General features: G+C 38.7%; 1 protein-coding gene across 1 annotated transcript in view; it reads right to left on the bottom strand.

Moving 5' to 3' along the window:
• Positions 1–4641: 4641 nt before the first annotated feature.
• The window catches only part of CD80 (CD80 molecule), a 48288-nt gene continuing 28021 nt past the window's right edge, over positions 4642–24908 (bottom strand). Inside the window, exons 2-4 of the mRNA XM_006884319.1 lie at positions 13472–13789; positions 5939–6220; positions 4642–4727 (exon numbers count right to left, since the gene is read on the bottom strand). Coding sequence (XP_006884381.1) covers positions 4642–4727; positions 5939–6220; positions 13472–13789 — 686 coding nt within the window. The remainder of the gene's footprint in view (positions 4728–5938; positions 6221–13471; positions 13790–24908) is intronic.

Here is a 24908-nt window from a genome sequence, read left to right as displayed (position 1 = left end):
AGTAGTGGAATTGCTGGGTCAAATGGTATTTTCATTATTCCAAAGCCTTTTCTGAATCTAGATTGAATTTCTGGAAGATTCCTGTCCATATACTGTTCTAGCCACTTAAAAATAATCCTCAGAAAGATTTTATTTACATGTGATACTAATTCTACTGTTTAATAATTTCTACTTTCTATCAGCTTACCAAGTTTTATTTTTAGAATAGGAAGATATGTGAATCTCTTTGAGTCAATTGTCTGTCTTCCAAATATTTTGGCAAAAGGTAGTAAGTACTTTCAGGGCTACATCTGTTTGTTTAAACACCTCAATTATTATTAGATCAATTCTTGTTGTATTTTTTTTTTCTCCAGTGCCTTCAGTGCACCTTAAATTTCTTCTTACATTATGATTGTTTCTTGGCCATGTGCTACTTCCTGAAATACTTCAGTATTAACTAATTTTTTTTTGGTATGGTGATTCTGTGCATTCCTTCCATGTTTTTTTTTGGTTCCCCCCGCCCCACACACACCATAGGGGAGGTTTGTTGACACACTGCTGCTTGAAGACAAGTCAGCTCAGAGGAGTTTCACTTCAATATGCTGTCATCTTGGGCTTCTGCTAGGTTGTTGTGTGGTTTTTGTGTGTGTGTGTGTGTGTGTGTGTGTATCATCAAATCAGATCTGACTGGCACAGGAGGAGATTGTTCCTCCCTTTCCAGCAGAGCATCTGGTAGATTTGAACCGCGGACCTCAGGGATTGCAGTGCAGCTTCTTGCCACTAGGCCGCCAGAGCTCACCTTCTGCTAGTTTTTTAACGATCTGTTTGAGTTCATCCTGCTGCTGCTTCTCCTCAGCCGCCATCCACCTTTCCTCTTCCACTGAGGTTTCAGGTAACTGTAGAGCTTGGCTCTGTAGGCTATGCCAAGGAAGATCTCAAAGTAGCAGATAAACTTGATGAGCTGAGAGCCCTGCACTGGGGCACCATCTTGTCCTTCACCTTCACACTAGATGCACATCTCCTTCCATCTTTTTTTTTTTAATTTTTCATCATTCTTCCATAATTCAAGATTTTGCTTGTCGAATACTTCAGTATTGCAACTCTAGGCTTAAATTTTTTCTTCTGTTCTTTCTGCTTGAACAGTGCCTAGCTCATTCTAACTTTAGCACTCTTTACACATTTTGTTCTAATACTTTGTTTTCTGAGTTGCCCTTTGAAATCTGTTTAGTTCTTTTACTTCAGCATTTCTTCCCTTTGGTTTCTCAACATTCTAGTGCAAATTTCAGTCTCCCCCGACATCTATTTGGTTTTTTCTCTTTCCCCTGTGTTTTTAATGAACTTTGGCTTTCTTCATGGACCATATCCTTGATGTCATCCCACAACTCATCTGCCCTTCAGTTGTTAGTGTTCAGTGCATTAAATCTATTCTTCAGATAGTGTTAAACTCAGCAGAGCAGACTCAAGGTTGTACTTGAACCTGCACATAACTGAGGGTCTGTTACCACATTCAGCCCCTGGACTTGTTTTGACTACTATATTGACCTTCTTTATCAACTCTTTTCCACAGATGTAGTCAATCTGACTCCTGCATAGGCAATCAGGTGAGGTCCATATATATAATCACTATATATTTTTGTAAAAAAAGGTATTTGTGATGAATGAATTATTGAATATGAAAACTATATTAAATCATTCAATCTCCAGTCTTCTTTCTATCACCAATGTCATATATTTCTCAAATACCAGTCCTTTCCTGTTTCCAAATTTTGGAGTCCAGTCACCAATTGTTATTAATGCATCTTGGTTCAATATCAGACATATTCAATTTTAGAGTGCAAAATTTGGTAGATGTCTTCAATTTCTTTATCTTTGGCTTTGTTGTTGTTGTTATGTGCCGTCAAGGCGCTTGCGACTCATAGCGACCCTATGTACAACAGCCCTAAACTCTGCTCTGTCCTGTGCCAGTTGCACTGTCTCTGACACTCCCATCCCAATTATCCCAGTCACTGAATCAATCCACCTCATAGAGGGCCTTCCTCTCCTGCGCTGTCCCTCCACTCTCCCAAGCATGATGTCCCTCTCCAAGGACCGGTCTCTCCTCACAACATGTCCAAAGTATGTTAGACGGAGCCTCAGAATCCTTGCCTCCAAGGAGCCACCCGGTTTAACCCTTTCCAGGACGAATCTGTTTGCTTTCCTAGCAGTTCATGGTATTCTCAATACTCTTCTCCAGCACCACAGCTCAAAGGCATCATCAATTCTTCTATCCTCCTTGGTCATTGTCTAACTCTCTGATGCATAACAAGTGATTGTAAAGATCATGGCCTGTATCAAATGCACCTTAGTCTCCAGGGAGACACCATTGCTCTTCAGTACTCTGGAGAGGTGCCTAACAGCAGACTTTCCCATGGCAATGAGCCTTTTAATTTCCTGGCTACTGGTGCCAAGAGTGTTGACTGTGGAGCCAAGCAAACTAAAGCTGTGTACAATCTCAATCTCTTCACCATCCATCCTGATGCTGCCAATTGGTCCAGTGGTGAGAATCTTTGTCTTCTTGACATTGAGCCTCAATTCATATTGGAGGCTGCAGTCCTTGACCCTCTGCAGCAGGTGCTTCAGGTCCTCTTCAGTTTCAGTGAGCAGGGTTGTGTCATCTGCATAACGCAGATTGTTGATAAATCGTCCACCAATCTTGACCCCACATTTCTCCTCATAGAGCCCAGCCTCCTGGATAATTTGTTCTGCATACAGGTTGAAAAGGTATGGAGATAAGATGCATCCCTGGCATATGCCCTTCCCAATTTTGAACCATGCAGTGTTGCCCTGCTCTGTTCTGACGACTGCCTCCTGGTCCAAGTATAGGTTTCGCATTAGCATGATCAAGTGTTTTGGCTTTAGTGGTTATATATTTGAATAATAGTTGTATTAACAGGCCTTCCTTGTATGAGTATGGATGGGAGTCTCTTACAGCATTGTACTTCACTTGAAATGATTTTTTATGACAAATGCTACACAATTCCTATTCAACTTGTCATTTATAGAATAATAGGTCAAATGATTATCTCATTTAAAATGACCAATACCAGTCTAATAAGCCAATTGTTTTATTTGAATTTTGTTCCACTTTATCGCCTGGTCTAGTCAACAGCTTCGATAGTAATTCCTGTTATACTGGTCAGCATTGTCAGGTATTGTCTAGTTCTAATCTCAGGGTCATGGAAGCTGAACTCCACATGATCTAGTTGTTATTTGGACAAATTATTTCTTTCTGTCTTCTTTTCATCCCTTTTTGTTCCATACAGAAAGAGATCAAACACCTTAAACAGTCTGCTTTAAAGCTTAACCACTCCAAAGTTCAAAGGATATATAACATTGACTTTCTGGACTGTTATGCCAATTGACGATGATTTTCCCCAAGACTGTGGCCTCTGAACCAGCAGTTCCTTTTCTCAGGGTCACAATTTAAGAAGTTTATAAAACATTGTCCCTATTGATTTTATTATATACATTGATGTCTTTACATCATATGTTAATATGAATATAGAAATATCATCTGCCAAACCAAATTTATGGCCATATATGTAGTCCTTTTAACCTATCCATACCTGTTTGTATTGCCTGCCTGCCTTTATATCTGCTGCTGATTGTATTTCTTGTGTACCTCTTTGTGTCTTCTTTTTTGGTATTGTGATGATCATATACCCTTATCATATATTGTCTTTCATTGTCTTTTCCTTTACCTATAATAATATGTGTCTACAACATTTTAACTTTTATTCACTCTGTCATTACTTTATTATTCTGAGATTTAAAAAGTGAAGTGTCCTTTTTTTGGATTTTTTTTTATTAATTTTAATGAAAGTTTACAAAGGTTTTGGATTTCCATTTATTCATTGTTTCACTTTTCTCCCTGTCCATGCAAGGTAAGTGTCCTTTATCTGCTCAGCAAAATGCTTGTCTGTTAGATATTTTTCTAAAACTAAGCATCTGAATTAAGACACTAGGAAGAAGGATTGGCCATCCACTTCTGAAATATAATAGGCCTTCGAAAACCCTATCTATAGCAGAACACACTTAGAGTAGACTAAAAGATATGACAACTGAGGCTGAGCTCGCAAATTTGTTTTGATACAGTAACTGGGGTAATGGGGTTGGTGTGTCAGAATTAAAGGGAGCTGCTGTACATAAGGTCACTAAGGTTTGCAGGAAACTTGACGACACATCACAACAACACATTACCTGTTTAAGGAAGCCGTGGTAGTGTAGTCCATAAGGAGAGAGATGGTCAGCCTAGAAACCCAGCTCTACAACAATTAATTGAATGAATATTATTTAGTTGTTAATTTCCACTCCCTTTCCCTTCCTATTCAATCGCTGGTAACCATCCAAGCATAACTATTTTATTCCCAAGTTACTTTATCTTGAAGTCACCTTGCCCTCTTTTCCATTTGCAAGTTCTATAACTATACTATTTAGTCCTCTTTTTGCTTTGTAGTTGTCCTCATTTATGGACTGGTACTTCCGGTTCCTTATTTTTAGTCTTCAAAGTTTGCTTTACTTTGTGTATTTTTGTGTCTATGCCTGTTTCTGAATGATGTCGGCATATGTGTTAATTTTGGCGTTTTGTCCATCATAATTGGTTCTCTGTCTTAAGAACTTCCTTTAGTATTTCTTATAAGGTTGTTCTAGTTTTAGCCAGTTCCCTTCCTTTCTGTTTATCTGGAAAAGCCGTAAGTTCATCATTATATCTGAGGGGCAAATCATGGCTAGCAAATTTTTGCTCTTTCAGAGTTTTACGTGTGGCATCTCCAAATCTTGCCAGTATTTCTTTTCTCCAACTCCACATAAAAACCTTATAATATTACTCACCATCAGAAATGTCTTCTAATCAGTTAGCAAGCCTCAATATTTCCAGAAAGATATAATAAAATTTGTTGTTGTTATTGTTGTGCACCTTTGAGTGAGAGCCAACCCGTAACTGATCCTCCAGTGTATGTTCAGAGGCAGCACATTTTGTAGGAGGAAATTGCCCATCTTTCTCCTGCAGAGCAGTTGGTGGATTCAAACTATGTACTTTGGGGTTGACAGCACAATTCCTTACCACTAAGCCACAAGAATCGCCTATTATAAAACTAGAGGAGAAGAAACAGATGACAGTAGAATATTTCTAGAAGGCAGAGATGTCCCATTTTTGTGACTGTAGTGCCTAAGCCTAGAAGCAGGAGCAGCATCCACGTCTGAAATGGCTTGCCTCTGGAAACCCTATGAACAATACTCAGACCTTTCACTCATAGGGCCGCTATGAGTCGTCTAGGACTCGATGGCACCAAACAACAGCAACAACAACAGTGCCTAACAGAAGGTCAGGCACATTAAGTGTACACAAAAATGCTTGTTCAATGACTTTGCAGAATCTGCTTAGATGAGTCAAGGGAGACACTAAAGTTTCCATAGACTTGGTTCAGACATGAGAATAGAACAGACTGTAACCTCACAGAGATGCTGACCTATACTGATAGAGTTTGGGCATCCAGAGATTGATGTTGGAATGATAGTACAGTAGTACTTACTGCTGTTCTGATAACATCTGGCAATGATAAAGCCACCCCCAAGTATGAAAATGCTGCTGCTGATGCCGCTCAGGATAATGATCCAGGGTGGGAATTGATGAATAGGTTCAGTAGGTTTGTCTGTCAATGGAAAAAGAATAGCGTTAAGTTCTGATGTGTTTTCCACTACCTGATTCTCATTCTGTGTCTCTAATTAGTCTAGTAATACTATTTCCACACCTTTGTATCATGAGTGGCAGTAGCATTTTATTATTACCTAATATGTGCATCTTAAAGTGCTATGTCATAGTCAAAACACTCAATTCTAAAATCTGGCTACGTTTTCTTTCTTTCTTTTTTTTCTTCTTAGAGTCTATATGATAGAAACCTCTTAAAAGAATACCACTTACTCATCACCAAGGAGATATTCTTTGACACTTGTTTGTCTCCATAGTTGATTAGACAGACTAATGTGTGGTTTCTGGTAACATTGAAAAGGAGCTCACTGCTGATTGTGTAGAGTTCAGTTTCAAGATCTGGAACAATTATAGTTTTGCCTGCAGTTAATTCTTCTCCATTTTCCAACCAGGAGAGGTGAGGTTTTGGAAAGCCTCCAGAAGTTGAACAAAGTATCTTTTTAATGCCATTAGATGTGCTTTCCAACTCATTTATAACAGGATCATGGAAGTCTGCTGAATAAAGAATAAGGATATTAAAATATATAGTTCTATATAGGCATGTTTGCATGTACACATATCACTACAAAGGCATGTTTGGATTGATATTTTAATAAATGATCTAAAATTCATTAAAACTATACTATTAAATATTATTTACATTTCTTATATCTAAAATTATTTAAAATGATAATGAGATATAATTCACAATTTACCATACATTTTTCACTTTATTCTTTTTAAAAAAATATTTTATACTCATTTATTTAAAAAATTTGAATACATTGTTTTTCACAAAAGATCCTTCCTATGTCCTTCATCCCCCTACCCATCGAAATATGAAATCCTATGATTAACAACCTCCCCCATTTTCATCCCTCTGTTTCCACCCTTTGCCTCCCTTTGATCCTCATAATAATTCTACAATAATGGTTTTATATAGTATTTATCCTTGTGGGACTGAGTTAGTTCACTCAGCATAATGCTCTCCAGTCCCTCCCAAGTTAGGTAGTAATTTACTATGGATGCTACATAGTATTCCATTGTATGAATGTACCACAACTTCTCAATCCATTCATTTGTGGTTGGACTTCTGGACTGTTTCCATGTTCTTGCGATGGTGAATAATGCTGCTATGAACATTGATGTACAAGTCTCCGTTTGTGCTTCAGTTCTCATTTTCTTGGGTTATATTCGAAGGAGTGGAATAGCTGGGTCATATGGAATTTCTATGTTCCATTTTTTGAGGAAACACCAAACTGCCTTCCAGAGTAGTTGTACCATTTTACAATCCCATCAACCAATGTATAAGAGTTTCTATCTTTCCACATCCTTTCCAATATTTATTACTTGCTGTGCTGTTAAACTTTGCCACTGCTACTGGGGTGAGATGGTGTCTCATTGTGGTTTTGATTTACCTGTCTTATTGCTGGTGATTTGGAGCATTTCTTCATATGGCTTTTGACCATTTAAATATCTTCCTCTGTGAAAAGTCTTTCCATGTCTTTTGCCCATTTTGTAATTAATTGGGTTATCAGTCTTTTCCTCATGAAGGACTAGGAGTATTCTATAAAATTTGTTATGAGACTCCTGTGAGGAATGGTATTGCCATATGTTTGTTCCCAATCAGTAGGGTTTCTTTTCACCCTGTTGGAAAAAGTTTTTGATGAGCACAGGGATTTAATCTTCAGAAGGTCCCACTTGTCCATTTTATTCTCCTCAGATTGTGCATTTCTGGCCATATTTGTCAGTCTCTTTATACCGTAGACTAGGCCTTCTAAGTTTGACCCCAGTTTGTCTCATATGAACTTTATGGTTTAGGGTTTTACTCCCAAGTCTCTGATCTACCTTGAGTTGACTTTTGTGTATAGTGTGAGATGTGGATCCTGTTTCAGCTTTCTGCAGGCAGCAGTCCAGTTTTGTCAGCACCATTTTTTGAAGAGGTTGTCATTTCCCCATTTTATACATTTTATTTCCTTGTTGAATATCAGTTGGCCATAGATAATTGGGTCTATTTCTGGGTTTTCAGTTCTGTTCCATTGGTCTGTGTGCCTGTCATTGTACCACTAACATTCTGTTTTGGCTAATACCACTGTGTAGTAGGTTTTGAGGTCAGGGAGTGCTATGACTCCCACCTCATTTTGTTTCTCAGAAGTGTTTTGCTTATTTGGGCTCTCTTTTCTCTCCAAAAACACTTGCCAATTTCCCCTTTTGATCTCTGAAAAATGAATTTGGTGTCTGTTTTGGGATTGTCTTGAATATGTAGATTGCTTTTGGTAAGATTGTAATTTTCACAATATTGAGTCTTCCTATCCATGAACAGGGTTCATTTTTCCATTTCTTTAAGGCTTTTTTTGTGTTTTGCAGAAATGTTCTGTAGTTTTCTTTGTATAGGTCTTTTGTATCTCTAGTTAGGTTCACTTCCAAATATCTTAATTTGTGGTTGGCTCTTGAAAATGGTTTAACTTTCTTAGTTTCTTTCTTAGAGTTCTTTTTGTTATTGTAGAGGAATCCCTCTAATTTTTGGATATTGATCTTATATCTGACACTCTACTAAATTGGTCTGTTAACTCTAACAATTTTTTTTGTTGAGTTGTTGGGGTTTTCTGTGTACACTGTCATATCATCCATATCATCTGCATATGTTGTTGTTATGTGCCGTTGAGTAGCCTGCGACTCATAGCGACCCTATATACAACAGCCCTAAACTCTGCTCTGTCCTGTGCCAATCTGTCTCTGACACACCCATCCTGATTACCCCAGTCACCGAATCAATCCACTTCCTAGAGGGCCTTCCCTTCCTGCGCCTGCCCTCCACCCTCTCCACCCTCCCAAGCATGATGTCCTTCTCTAAGGACTGGTCTCTCCTTACAACATGACCAAAGTATGTCAGACAAAGTCTCAGAATCCTTGCCTCCAAGGAGCAGCCCAACTTAACCCTTTCCAGGATAAATCTGTTTGTTTTCTTAGCAGTCCATGGTACCCTGAATACTCTTCTCCAACACCAAAGCTCAAAGGCATCAATTCTCCTTCTATCCTCCCTAGTCTTTGTCCAACTCTCTGACGCATAACAAGTGATTGTAAAGACCATGGCCTGTATCAGACACACCTTAGTCTCCAGAGAGACACCATTGCTCTTCAGTACTTTGGAGAGGTCCCTAACAGCAGACTTTCCCATTGCAATACATCTTTTCATTTCCTGGCTGCTGGTGCCAAGAGTGTTGATTGTGGAGCCAAGCAGACTAAAGCTGTGAACAATCTCAATCTCTTCACTATCCATCCTGATGCTGCCAATTGGTTCAGTGGTGAGAATCTTTGTCTTCTTGATATTGAGCCTCAATCCATGTTGAAGGCTGCCATCCTTGATCCTCTGCAGCAAGTGCTTCAGGTCCTCCTCAGTTTCAGCAATCAGGGTTGTGTCATCTGCATAATGCAGATTGTTAATAGATCTTCCACCAATCCTGACCCCACATTTCTCCTCATAGAGCCCAGCCTCCCAGATAATCTGTTCTGCATACAGGTTGAAAAGGTATGGAGACAGGACACATCCCTGGTGTACACCCTTCCCAATTTTGAACCATGCAGTGTTTCCCTGCTCTGTTCTGATGACTGCCTCTTGGTCCAAGTATAGGTTTCTCATTAGCATGATCAAGTATTCTGGGATTCCCATTCTTCTCAGAGTCAGCCACAGTTTGTTATGATCCACACAGCCTTTGCATAATCAATGAAACACAAATAGACATTCCTCTGGTACTCCCTGTTTTCGGCCAACATCCATCTAACATTAGCTACAATATCCCTATAGCAATAGTTTAATTATCTCTTTGCAGATCTGGATGACTTTTATTTTCTTCTCTTGTTGTATTGTCCTAGCCAACACTTCCAATACAAAATACTATATAGAAGTGGTGGGTGACAGTGGGCATTGTTGTCTGGTCCTTGTTTGCAAAGAAAATGCCTTTAGCCTTTCTCCATTGAGAAGAATATTGTCTCTTGGTTTTGCATATATACTTTTCACTATGTTGAGGAAATTCCCTTCTATTCTAATTTTCTGAGTGTCTTAGTCAGGAAGAGGTTCTCATACATTTTTTAAAAAATTTATTCCTACTCATGGCAATTCCATGTTATAGAATTTAACTATCCCATAAAGTTTCCTTAGTTGTAATTTTCTCCTCTCCTTATTGTGATCTGAGTGAAAGTTTACAAAATATATTGGTTTTCCATTCAACCACATTTTGTTTTGTGACATAAATTACAAGACCCACAATAAAACTACACTTTTCCCACTTCAGATATGGGATTGTCATTTCCATTAACCCCTCTATTCCATTCCCTGTTGTATTCACCATATAGCTCTATCTGTTGTTTGGTTGAAAGTTGAGTCACAATGCTAATATGAAGCTCCAAATTTGTAGGGTGACTAAATAGGCTATAATCATTCATCAAACCAGTAAGCCTGGTCAATTTTGGATGTTTAAAATTTTCTTTCACATTCTTTGATCCAGGACTTTTTACTAGGATCCCTTTCAGTGTGGTCAGCAGTGAGATAGTTGTAGGCACTATCTAGTTTTCCTTCTCAAGGTCATGGAGATTGAAGTTGGAATGATCCTTTGGACTAATAGTCCAGTCCTGCATACCCTCACAAATGTTACTATGTTTGAACACATTGTTGTAATAATTGTATTAATCTAGTTGTGATGTCAGAACCCTTAAAAATGGGCCTTTCTAGCCATTGTGCTAGCCTCTGTTGGGGTTCATGGTCTCCAGCTACCTTAACTGTAGACACATAGTCTTACAAATCGTCAACAGCTTTGGGATCAATATATGAGAACACTTTCCACACTGTGAGAGATAATGATGGAGACAACAGTGGTGGAAAGAGGGTGAAGAGATTGTGGTACTGCTATGAAGTAACTGTGGCAAGATGTAACTAGAAGAACCTTGGAGATGGAGCCACAGTTAAAGGTTATACTTGCTAGATGATTGAATGAAAAGCTTACTTGTAACTGCTCTGAGATAAAGTTTGCTGGATGACTAAGGAAACTAGAGGATTATTTGTGCTGCTGAAATGAACCTAGACTTTCACTCGTTGACTGAGAAGCTGTCTAAACTAATTGAGGAATTGTGCCATTATTAATCTGGCTTGGGTCTGTTGGATTAAATCTGGACTTGCATTGTGTGATATATCTGGCCTCATCGCCCACTCCAATGCTATATCCTTAATAAAGCCCATGACTGTGATTAAAGTCTGTGGGTCAATTTGCAACAAATAATGGACCCAATAATTCATAGAAATAGGTGCAGGAGCATATGAAGTGGCATGTCTGACCATGTAGCTATTTGTTTAGTACTATGGATATTATTGATGGGGCAGTTCTCATTTATGAAGCAGGTAGAAGTCAGACTTGGCCACCCTCACATTGTATCTGCTCCTTTCACACTATGTGAGAGAATTCTCATCTTCATTGTCTCTACCAAGTATAACGTTAAATCTGAAAGTGACATATTTGCACTTGAAAGCATTTGAAAGAGGTCCTTGGAACATTTGTTCGGTGTAATAACATCATTTGCTTTCTTAACTGCTGTTTCCATGGGTGTTGATTGTGGATTCAAGTAAAATAAAATCTTGGATAACTTTAAATTTTTCTTCATTTATTATGATGCTGCTTATTAGTCCAATTGTGAAGATTTTTAAATTTTCTTTATGTTGAAGTGTAATCCATACTGAAGTCTGTCATTTTTGCTATCAAGAGGGACCAATTGCTGGAGAAGGACAAGATGCTTGATAAAAGAATGGAATGCAGAACTGACATCCAAGCAGATATAAGCATACCCATGTTTATCGCGGGTTTGTTCACAAGAGGAAGGAGTTGGAAGCAACCTAAGTGCCCATCAACAAATGAATGGATAGAGAAGCTGTGGTATATTCACACAATGGAATAGTATGCTGCACTGAAAAACAAGGAACTCATGCAATATTAAAAATGGGTGACCCTGCAGGACATTATGCTGAGTAAAGTATCTCAGTCACATAAGGACCAATACTGCATGGTGCCACTGTTGTAAAACAAGACTGACATTGGGATTAGGGGGAGACTGAGACAGATGGGTTCAATAATGTATACTGCATTGAAACAGATGAAGGAGAAATCTCTTTAAAAGGGATGCGTGATTAGATATTTTTGTCATGACAGGAGTCCAGAGCAAAGGCTGCATAGTGGAGTGGACCTGGGAGGAAGGTTTGTAAAACAGTGAAAGAATTTTTCTTTTACTTTTCCAAGAGGGTAGCGTACTGGGGGGGGGGGAAGTTGAAAATCAAAAGTCTCTGTAAATTTTCATTGAAATTAATAATAATAATAAAAAGATAAAGTACTAAGAAGCCATGATTTCAGTCTAAAAACTAAGGTCAGTTGGCTCAAGCTACGGTTTTTTTCCAATCACTTATTATCCATCTGAGAGTTGGGCAAGGACTAAAGATGATAGAAGAATTAATGCCTTTGAGTTAACGGTGCAGAAGAAGATTACAGAATATCCCATAGACTGCCAAAAGAATAAACAAACATATCTTGTAGAAAATGCAACTAGAGTGTTCCTTAGAGGGAAGGGTGGTGAGATTTTGTCTCATATACCTTGGGCATGTTGTTAGGAGGGGCCAGTCCTTGGAAAAAGGCATCATGCTTGGGATGGAGTATCAAGGAAAGAGAGGAAGACCCTCAATGAAATGAATACACAAAGTGGCTCAATGGGCTCAGGTATATCAGAGATGATGAGGATGGCACGGGGTTGGAAAGATTTGTTGTTATATGGTTGCTATGAATCACACTCAACTCTCTGGCACCTAACAACAACAACATCACCAACACCAACAGCAACAACAATAGATAATAGCATGTCTTTAAGAGCATTAAGAATTTACTAGCCTAAAATGAAGTAAAAACAAAACTCAAATGATCAAAATCACTGGCAATAAGAGAGATGCAAAATATAAACCACAATGAGATTCCATCTCATTCAAGTAGCAGTGACAAAGTTTAGTAGGGCAGCAAGCGATAAATGTTAGATAGGATGTGGAGAGGTGAGAACTCTCATACACTTTTGATGGGATTGTAAAATGGTACAACCACTCTGGAATACAGTTTGATGTTTCCTTAAAAAGTTGAACATAGGAACTCTTTATGACCCAGCTATTCCACTATTAGGAATATATCCCCAAGAACAAATGGAGATTTGTACACCAATGCTCATAGCATTGCATACTATTGCAAGAACATGAAAACAGTCCAAATGTCCAACCACAACTGAATGGATTGAGAAATTGTGGTACATTCACACAAATACTATGCAGGACTCAGGAGAAATAATTTGGAAAAATACTATGTAATTTGGGAGAAATTGATGAGCATTATGCTGAGTGAACTAATGCCGTCTCATAAGGACAAATACTGCATAAGACCATTATTGTCAAGATATAAGGATAACTATTAAAAGATGTATGAGAACTCAAGATAGGTTTGGTAGGTGGAGGGAGTGTGGCGGGAGGGAGGAAATGGGAAGGATCTGGGTGAAAAGACAGGATAATGACTAACAAAGTCCATTGGCAATTAATTTTATAAAACATAATGCATGAAAATGATTGTAGGAAACACAACGTGAATGAAGAATAGTGTGAAACACAATGTATATGAATTTTGTAAGCAAAGCAATTAAAAAAACAACAAAGAACAAACCAAACCCAAATAAAAAAAACACACAAAAACCTTCACTAACCTCTTACTAATAAATCCACTGAAACAAGGTGTTCCCGCTTGAAATATCCTTTTTCATTCTTCAGCACAACACAGGTGTATGTGCCCGTGTCTGACGGGCGCAAATTCAGGATGATGATGGAAAGGTTTCTGGGAATGTCTACAAGGGTCCGGTTCAAGTACTTGGGTTCCTTAGAAACTTTTCCAGACATGATTGTTAACACCACTTCCTCATTCGTTTGCCAGTAGATTCGAAAATTCTTAAGTTGATTATCAGGAACGTTGTAGTCACAGGGCAATACTGCTATTTCCTTCACTGACTTGATGATCTGGCTGTTACCTAAGGTGAGGCAGACAGAACAAGGTTTTACACAGAACCCAGGGCCCTATGTTTAGGGACTATACATGATCAGAGATTTTTGGCTTTCTAATGCCCATGGCTCTCTAAGTTTTCTAACCATTAAGTAAGTCACTATTGTTATTAGGTATCACTTTTTAAACCCTCTGAAAACCCTGTGAACAGTACTGAAACATGGATAGTTGTAGTAGTAGTGGGAGAACCCAGATTGGAAGTCAATCAAAATGAGGAAAAGTAATGAAAAACATTATTTAATAGTTGTTTTTGTTGTTAGGTGCTGTTGAGTCGCCTGCACCTCATAACAATCCTATGTACAGCTCTGAAACCTGCCATGTCCTGAGCCAGTCTCACTGACTCGGAATTGTCCCAGTTACTGTATCAATCCATCTCATCTAAGGTCTTCCTTTCCTGTGCTGTCCCTCCACTTTTCTGAGCATTATGTCCTTTTCTAAGGACTGGTCCCTCCTAGCCCTTTGCCCAAAGTATGTAAGACAGAGCTTAAAAATCCTAGGCTTCAAATACTTGGTTTCACCCTCTTCACGACAGACCTATTTGTTTTCTTGGTGGTCCATGGTATATTCAAGACTCTTCTCCAGCACCACAACTTGAAGGCATTAACTCTTCTGTCATCTTTGATCATTGTCCAGCTCTCTGATGCTTAACAAGTAATTGCGAGGGCCAAGGTCTGGATCAGGTGTGCCTTAGTTTCTAGAGTAAGTATGTTGCTCCTCAGTACTCTGGAAGTACATAGCTTGACTATTGGGAAACTATAAACTTTGAAAAATGAAATGGAACATATGAACATCAACATTCTAGGTAAAAAGAAATTTATTTGTAAAATTGAGATTGCCAACTATTTCATCTTACTTGGATCCCTAATCAATACCCTTGGTACCAGCAGTCAGGAAATCAGGAGACATACTTCACCAGACAAGTCTGCTGCCATGTACCTCTCCTAATTAATGAGGAGCAATGATGTAAGTTTGAAGACTAAGGTGTATCTGATTTAGACCATGGTTTTTTTCATCACCTGCTATGTATTCGATAGGTGGACAATGAATAAAGATGACAGAAGAAGAATTGATGCCTTTAAACTGTGCGGTTGGAGAAGAATACTGAATATCCCATGGAGTGCCAAAAGAACAAACAGATATGTCGTAGAGAAAGTACAGTTAGAGTGCTCCTGGCAGGCAAAGATGGCAAAGCTTCATCTCACATACTTTGGGCATATTGCTAGAGAGATTATTCCTTGGAGAGAGACATCATGTTTGGAAAAGTGGAAGGTCTGCAAAAGAGAGGAAGACCCTCAACCAGATGGATTGCCACAGTGATTGCAACAATGGACCTGAGTATGTCAGAGATGATAAGGAAGGCAGAGGACAGGACAGGGTTTAGAGATCTATTGTTCATAGAGTTGTTATGATTCATATTTGACTCGATACCTAACAACACCGATCCTATTCCACTCTGACCGCACCTTTGAACTCCTTTGCTTTGAGAAATGGAATCCTTTTCTGTGTAGACTTTTACTAGCCCCATGGTTTCAGGCTGAAACAGTTTTCTTCAACTCCACTCAGACAAGACTTTGGTGGAAACTATGGTAAGGACCCAGCTACTCAAATGCACCCCACATCCCAGTTCCTTTAAGTCTCTCGTCCATACCCATATGGATACATGCGGCACAAAGTTTCCCAAAAGCTTGAAGTTGCTAAGTTGCTGTTATTAGGTGCCATTGAGTCAAATATGAGTCATTGTAAGAATAAGAGATAAGGATACTCTGCCATCCTTATTATCCCTGACACACTAAAGCCTGTTGCAACAGTCACTGTGTCAATCCATCTGGTTGATGCTCTTCCTCTCTTTCGTTGTATTCTTTGATCTTCTGCAGTAAGTGCTTTAAGTCCTCCTTATTTTCAGCAAGCTAGGTTGTGTCACCTGCATAAGATAGGTTATTGATGAGTCTCTCTCCTATCTTGATGCCACTTTCTTCTTCATAGAACCCAGCTTCTCAAATAATTTGCTCAGCATATGTATGGAATTGGATACAGGATACAACACTGATGCACTCCTTTCTTAATTTTAAACCATTTTGCATTTCCTTGCTCTCTCTGTTCACAGAACAGCCTCTTTGTCTAGGTATGGGTTTCACCTGAGCATAGTTAAGTGTTCTGAGATTTCCATTCTTCTCAATGTTAGCCATAACAGCCATGCAGTAAAATGTTTTTGCATAGTCAATAAACCATAAGTAGACATTCTCCTTGTATTCTTTATTTTCATCCAGGATCCATCTAACATCAGATATCACTGATGCTATGGCCTCTTGTAAATTCTGTTTGAGCTTCTGGAAGTTCCCTAGCCGGTTTTGACGATCTTCAGCAGTATTTTGCTTGCATGTGATATTAATGATGTTGTTCAATAATTTCCACATCTGTCGGATCATCTTTCTTGGAAATGGGAATAAATATGGATCTCTTCCAGTCAGCTGACCAGACAGCTGTCCTCCAAATTTCCTGGCATTGGCTGGTGAGCACATCCAGGGCTGCATCTCTCAGTTGAAACATGCCAAAGAGTATCTCAAAGATGAATTTGCTAAGAGGGAATTAATTAAAATCTTCAGCCCATTTTTCCATCAGCACATCCTAGAAAGAACAATATTCCTGCTTTCAAGCTCCACTTCCTTTCTACGGTCCCTTGCTAAGGTCCTAGCACCCAAAAATACCATCAAAATATCTTGCCAGACAATTTTTGCTGATTGGAGCAGAACAAAGTATCTTTATGGCATAACCACTCTGCCAATGCTATACTAGAGGTTAAAACAGCATCAAAGGCCCAACTCTTTCACAACTAGACATCTCTCACAAAGAGCTACCAATTTCAGTTCTCAGCATCCCAATTCCCAGAGCCATACAAAACCCTGTGAGGAAACTAATATCATAAGGCCTCATTTCTAGGTCCTTGCTCTTCTTGGATGACAGAATTGTGGGGCAATTGAGCAATTATAAGATCTACTTTTCCAGGAACAAAAGGTTGAAGAAAAACTGGTGTTGCATTCATAGTTAAAAAGATCTTTGCAAATATATCATGAGGTACGATGCTGTGAGTAATAGAATACTAACCACACACACACACACACACACACACACACGGAAGATTTGTTAATATAATTGCTTTTCAAATATACCTAACAGCAGCTGAAGCAAAGATGAGGAAATTAAGAAATTCTACCAAACTTTTGGCAATCTACCTCCATTTGATTTACTGTCTCTGAAAAATCCACTGAAGAGTCTTCACTGAAGAGTCTTCTACCAGTTGATTCTGACTCTGGCACACAACAACAAAGACAGCTAACTTTTGCACTCTGAAAGTGACCAAATAAATATGCAGATAAAGTGCATTAATAATATTTGGTGACTAGAAAGCCAAAGTTAGAAGCAAAGTAGAAAGAATGATAGTTGGAAATGATGAGGTTGGGGACAGAAAGTAGGCTGGAGATGGAATGATTGAATTTGGTACATTCAGTGATTTATTAATAACATAACTTTTAAAAGTAACAGATGGTTATGATACATAGACTTCAACTGATGAACTGCACAGGAACCAGACAGACTACATCTGTAGATATAATCGTTGTAGAAACTCAATATTAGCAGTCAAAGCTGGTTCAGGTGCTGGTTGTGCAACACATCATCAACTACTCATGTGGAAATTAAAATTGAAGTGGAACAAAATGAAAATAAGTCCACAAGAACTAAATATAACTTTGACTCTATCCTACTTGAACTTAAAAATATTCTCAAAAGTAGATTTGAGATTGAGTTGTGAGTTGACATCAAAGATAACATCCATAAAGAGAACGTAGTTAATAGCATGTTAGAGTTCTGATGGAAAAAAAAAAAAAGAAAAAAAAAAAGAGAACGTAAGTTCATTACAAAGATGGAGGTGGAAGGAAAGACCAAAAGGGAAGCCAGATGAAATTATGAAAGTTGCTCTAGAGTGTCAAGACACCAAAACAAAAGAGAAGAGATTAAGAAGTAAAAGTAACAAACTGAATATTTCAAAGGACAGCTCAAAAAAGACAAAGCAAAGTATTATAATAAAATGTAAAAAAAGCTGAAGTTGGAAAATAAAAAAGGAAGAACTTTCTCAGTATTTCTCAAGCTTTCCTAAATGAAAAAGAAAAAAAAAAATCAAGCCTCAAGTTACAATACTGAGAAACAATATGGGCAAAATCTTTAATGATCCAGGAAGCAGCAAAAGAAGTCAGAGGGAATACACAGAATCACTGTACCAAAAAAAAAGTGGTTGACACGGCATTATTTCAGGAAGTAGTGCATAATAAAGAGTCAGTGGTGATGAGAGAAGAAGTTCAAATTGCACAGAAGTTATTGGAAAAAAAATAAGGCTCCAGGAATTGATGGGATATCAACTGACATGCTTCAACTCTCAGATTCAAGCCTGGATATGCTCACCAGTCTGTGCCAGGAAATTTGGAGGACAGCTACCTGGCCAATTGAATGGAAGAGACCCATATTTGTTACTATTTCCAAGACAGATTATATGAAGCATTTGCTGCAGAAGGTCAAGGACTGTGGCCTTCAATATGGATTGAAGATCAACATCAAGAAAACAGATTCTCATCACTGAGCTGATAGGCAACATCATAATGGATGGTGAAGAGATATAGTTTGTCAACAGCTTCAGATTGTTTGGCTCTACAATCAACACTCTTGGTACCAGTAGCCAGAAAATTAAAAGACGATTGCATTGGGAAAGTCAGCTGTCAGAGACCTCTACAAAGTTCTGAAGAGCAATGATGTCAGTCTGGAGACTAAAGTGCACCTGATCCAGGCCATGGTTTTTGCAATTACTTGCTATGCATCAAAAAGCTGGACAATGACTAGGGATAAGAGAAGGAGAATTGGTGCTGGAGAAGAGTACTGAATATACCATGGACTTCTAGGAGAACAAATAAGCTTGTTCTGGAGAGGGTGAAGCCAGGCTGCTCCTTGGAGGCAAGGATTCTGAAGCTTCATCTGATATACTTTGGACATGTTGCAAGGGGGATCAGTCCTTGGAGAGGGATGCCATGCTTGGGAGGGTCAAGGGACAGTGCAAAGAGGAAGACCCTTGATGAGATGCATTGAATCAGTAACTGGGATAATGGAAGTAGGTTTATCAGAGACAGTAAGATTGGCAAAGGATGGAACAGGATATAGGGCTGTTGTACATAGGGTCACTATGAGTAGAAGGTGACTCAACAGTACATAACAACAACATGGTTAATGATATCTGCAAGCAAATATTGCTAAAGATAATATAAAAATGGCTAAAACAGTACATTTAGAGAACAGCCAGAGTTAAAGCTGTGTTTAGAAGATAGTGTTGTTGTTTTTAGGTGCTGTTGAGTTGAATATGACTCATAGTGACCCTATGAACAAAAATTCTGAAGCCAGTCCCATCCTGCACTGTCTTCACACTTCCTGACACACAAGAGCCATTTAGACTAGACACTGTAGTGCCAAAGATATTGTTGATGTCAGATGGATCCTGGCAGAAAGCAGAGAATACTAGAAGAATGTTTGTATTATATTGACTATGCAAAATCATTTGACTGTGTAGTTTGTAATAAACTATGGCTAACAATAGGAAGAATGGGTATTCCAGAACACTTAATTATGCTTACACAAAGTCTATGCCTACAGTAAGAACCGCTGTCCAAACAGAGCAAAGAAACATTTAATGGTTTAAAAAAAAGAAAAGAAAAAGATGTGCATCAAGGCTGTATCCATTCCTCATACCTATTCAATCCACAAATCATTTGAGAAGCTGGACTTTATGAAGAAGAATGTGACCTCAGGATTAGAGGAAGATTCATCAACCACCTGGTTTATGCTGACGACACCACCTTGCTTGCTAAAGCTAGGAGGCCTTGAGATTCCCTATAGATTGCCATTGGCTTGGATTTTAGTCTCAGCTTTAGTCTCAATTTGCTGATTGATTTGTTTCCTCATTTGTAAAGTATGTTATCTGTCCTTCAGGATGTTGTAAAATTAAAATTAGTTGAGAGAAAATGGAAAATCTTCCTACTACATAGTAGATTTACCATTAAAGTTTCCTTCCTCCCCGCCCCCACCCCTGGTCTCATCTTTCCCCCTCACCCCATCTCAGGCGATATGTCAAATGTGTGGGACTCTGGTCTTGTTATGGGTCAAACAGATACCAGGACAGAAAACAGTTCATTTATCTGAGGTACCAAGCTATCATCCTTTCTGCCAGAGATCTATTTATTCCACTCTGAAAGAACCCAGGATTTCAAATTTATTTTGACATGTGGTGCCATGTCAAAAAAGAAGTAAAAATTGAAAGCTGTCTAATTTCAGTGATGACTCCTAAGGAGTTTTTGAGTAGCCATCCGAACAGAAGTGTGGGTGACTGTAAAGGTCGATTAGTAACATACCATTCAGTGGGTGACTTGAGGCTTCTATCTGAGGTCCTTTTACTAAGTGCTATTGATGTGGAAGAACCATACTGAAAAGAGGAACCAAAAATGTTCTGGGCAATTTGGAATTTCCCACTGGGACCCAGCTTCCATGTCTACATACAGACAGACAGTAATGAGAAAATAGTTGATGAATCTTTGAAGCTCTTTGTTTCAATGCTTCTAGTGGGACAGAGGGGAGTGAGCTTATGAAATTACCTGTCAGTTTGTCATAATGTGGTGGCTTGTGTATATAATACATAATGTATACAAGTATAATTCAAATACCAGCAGGACCGTCCATGTGGACAGGTTTCAGTGGAGCTTTTAGGCTCATACAGACTAGGAAGAAAGGTTTGGGGATCTACTTATTTAAAAATGAGTCAAGAAATGACCCACGTGTAACAATGAGATACTGTCTGAGGTACTGCTGAAAGATGAGCCTCCAGGGTTGGAAAGGACTCACATAATGTGCAAAGTGGCCACAGTAATAGACTTTAAATAATGGAGTGTAAAGATGGCACTGGACTGGGCAGTGTTTCCATCTGTTGTACATGAGGTTATCATGAGTTAAAGCTGACTTGATAGCAACTAATAATTTAAAAAACTACCTAAAGTGTTTTTTAAATTTCTGTATTTATTGAATAATTTTCCAGTGATTAAACTATCTGAAAAAATGAATGTGAGAATTTACATGGAACTATATACATACATCTGTACAGTTTCTAGCACACATAGTAGGTGCCAGTGCTGCCTAGATAGCCCACGTGTCATTTCTCTTACTTCACCCAGCTCTCTGCTCCAGCATCTCCCTGTCAAATAGGTTTTGTCAGACTCACCCTACACAGCACCATTCTCCCTGACTCCTGTTGCTCTTAGTCCCTGGACCCCGACTTATTTCCCTTTAAGCCACTTGTCTATTGTTGTTGTTAGGAGCTGACAAGTTGAGGGCAATTCATAGCAACACGAACAGCATTGGATCTGAATTTTGTGCCATCCTAATCATCCCTTGCACATTAAAGCCCATTGTTACAGTCATTATGTTAATCCATCTCATTGAGGGTCATCTTCTCCTTCACTGACCCTCTACTTTTCCAACCATTATATCTTTCTCCAAGGGCTGGCCCCTCCAAGCAACATGCTAAAAGTAGTTTCATCATCCTTTCCTCTAAGAAGCATCCTGACTATACTCCCTCCAAGACATATTTGTTCATTCTTTTGCCACTTCATGAGGTATTTAGTGCTCTTCTGCAATACCACATCTCAAAGCCATTGATTTTTCTTCTGTCATCTTTATTCACTGTCCTGCTTTCAGATGTATAGGAAGTAATTAAAAATAATATGGCTTGACTCAGATATACCTTAGCCTTTAAACTGACATCTTTGCTTTTCAGCCTTTTGGAGAGATCCTTGACCTCAGTTTTCTCCATAAAACACATCTTTTTTTAAATTTTTTATTTTATTTTATTATTTTTGTGTGAGTGTACCGTCAAATCAGATCTGACTGGTACAGGAGGAGATTGTCCCTCCTTCCCCAGCAGAGCATCTGGTGGATTCGAACCGTGCGCCTCTGGGAAAACACATCTTTTTATTTTCTGACTGCTGTTGCCAAGATTGATAATTATGGATCCAAGTAAGATGAAATTATAAACAATTTCTATCTCTTCTCTATCTATCAGGATGTTGCCTCTTGACCCAGTGGTGAGGATTTTTGTTTTCTTGATGTTAAGATATAATCCATATTGAAGACTATAGTCCTCAATTTTTTGCAGCAAGTGCTTCAAGTCCTCTTTATTTTCATCAAGGAAGTTGTGTCATCTGCTGGTTGTTGATAAGGCTTCCTCTGATCCTGATGCCACATTCTTCTTCATAAAGTCCATTTTCTTGAATAATTTGTTTGTTCTTAAATTTTAAACCATGCAGTGTTCCCTTGTCCTATTAACAAAACAGCCTTTTGGTCTAGGCACACTTATCTCTAGTTGACAAGTATTAATATATTTTGCTACTTACTGGGCTCTAAGAGCAAAGACTTTGACTGTTTTCTTCATTGCTTTATCTGCAGTGCTTAGAACAGTGCTTAGAATAGAAGGTGCTCAGTAAATGTTTGCAGAATTCAAGTTAGTTTGTATATATTGACAAGAAAAGACTTTTAATAAGCAGTTACCAGTAAGGACATATGAATGACCAGTGAGCACACAAAAAGATATTCACCATCACTGCCATTAGGAAATTGTGTGGTTAGACTTTAGGAAATGAGGACTGGTTCCACTTGCTGCTTGTAAGAATCACAACTTTAAACAAGTTAGGTGACCTCTTTAAGCCTCAAGTTTTATTTCTGCAAAATGGATATAGTAAGATTTCCCCAGCTTACTTTATTGGAAGGAAAAATGCTTTTTAAACTGTGAAATGTGGTCCAGATTAAGGTGCTGTTTTGAAAGTGGCTATTCCTTTTCCATGCATAGCCTGAGTTGTTGAACCAGGACCTGGATGGTGCAGGCGTCAGCATGGTAATTCTCTGGCACTAGGGCTGAGTTGAATTGTGGGATGTGTAAGGGGCAAACATGTCCTTGGGACTTGGCTATGTGCCTTGCATATGAGGTGTGCCAAGAAGGAGGACTGCAAACAGTTCTCATACATCTTGAGACAAGTACTCCCTTGAAGGAAGAAGCAGATGTTCTTGTTCCTGATAAGGTTGTTATGAACATAAGAAAATACAGCACCAGGGTGGTGTGCACCAGAGCAACATGCACCACAGTGATGCACACAGATGGAATTTCATTGAGAACTATTATTAAAATAATTCATTTGAGAGACTCAGCTGGGAGCACTGAGCCTCAGCAGGGAACAGTGTGCCTCGGTGGGAAGCAGGGAGCTGCAGTAGGACCTACCCACCAGAAGCAAGCAGGACAGCAGAAATTTGGGTGCATTACTTAGGGGGGATCATTGTTGATTGCTGGACCATGTGCATGTGGGACCCCTTCACCTTAAGCAGGAGGGAATGAGATAGCTAGAGCTTGACTAGGGTGCAAACCTAGTTCTCAAAGGGAAAACAAAGGCTTCCTGGTTTTCCAATAATGATCCCCTGCATGCCCCCACCCCCAGCATGCGTCTGTGTGTGCGTGCCCCCCCTCACCCCTGTGTACGTCTGCATGTGCACCCACCCTATGTGCATCTACACATGCACCTGTCCAATCCTCTTCTGGTGCAATGACTTCAAACCAAGAACCGGCTATTACCTCAGGCATGGAAAAACTCTACCAAAGCAATGTCATGAAAGAAGCAGGCTACCTCACAACCAACACAAGCCCAAAGCAAGGTATCACCTCCAAAAAGCAACCCAGTGTCAGTGGATTCCTGAAGTCAGAATGTCTGATGGAACTTTATGACACAGAATTTAAAAGAATAATAATGGAATATTTTCAATGAGTGAAAAACAAACATGAAGAATTACAGGACACTGCAAGCAAAAACCAGGAGCTTTAAAAAATAATTCAAAGCAATGCAGATAAAACAAATAAGGCATTAGAGACTCTGGAAAAAACAAGAAACCACAATCCAAAATATGAGGTCCAATGTTTCAGATGATGTCAATATGATGAAGGGACACATGAATAAAGTTGAGGAGATGGAACACAGAAACAGTGAAATAGAAGATAGAATTGCCACCACTGATCTGCTAGAACAAAAAGAAGAATCAAAAAGAAAGGAAAAAGAGAACCTAAGAATAATGCAGAACACCATCAAGAGAAATAACATGCACATCATAAGAATGCCAGAACAGGAAGAAATAAGTAAAGGCATGGAAAAAGTTGTGGAAGAATTACTAGAAGAATACTTCCCATGATAGAATGATAGAACATATATACATTAGCTGAAAGAACACTATATAGAATATACCCCAAAAGAAAAACACCAAGGCATATCATAGTCACATTTTTCAGAACCAAAGATAAGGAGAGAATCCTGAAAGCATCATGGGAGAAACAAAGAGTAACCTATAAGGGAGAGCACATAAGATTAAGTGCCAATTTCTCAGCAGAAACCATGTGAGCAAAAAGACAATGGAATGACATATATCGAACACTCAGTGAACACAACTGTCAACCAAGAATACTGTACACAGCAAAATTGTCCATCACATATGAAGGAGAGATCAAGATATTCCCAGAAAAACAGAACCTAAGGGAGTTTGTACAAACAAGACCAGTGTTGCAGGAAACACTGAGAGAAGTTCTTCTTACAGAGGTGCCACAGAAAGCAGGATGGACCAAAATAACTAGCAAAAACACCAAAAAGAACTCAACAAAATGATAGCAATAATACCTTACCTCTCTATAATCATACTGAATGTGAATAGTTTAAATGCACCACTGAAGAGAAAAAGAGTAGCAGATTGGATAAAAAAGCAAAATCCATCAATATGCTGTCTACAAGAGACACACCTAAAAAATGAAGATAAAGAAAGACTAAATATAAAAAAGTTGGAAAAATATACCAAGCAAATGGCAACCAGAAAAAGCAGGAGTAGAGATATTAATCTTTAATAAAATAAATTTCAATACAAAAACCATCACAAAGTTCAAGGAAGGTCACTACATAATGCTTAAAAGATCAAGAGAACAT

The sequence above is a fragment of the Elephantulus edwardii genome, unplaced genomic scaffold, assembly GCF_000299155.1.
Source record: "Elephantulus edwardii isolate Elephantulus edwardi_28Jun2011 unplaced genomic scaffold, EleEdw1.0 scaffold00032, whole genome shotgun sequence".
Lineage (NCBI taxonomy): Eukaryota > Metazoa > Chordata > Mammalia > Macroscelidea > Macroscelididae > Elephantulus > Elephantulus edwardii.
Note: the sequence above shows the minus strand (reverse complement) of the source record. Positions and strands in the feature narration are given on the sequence as shown.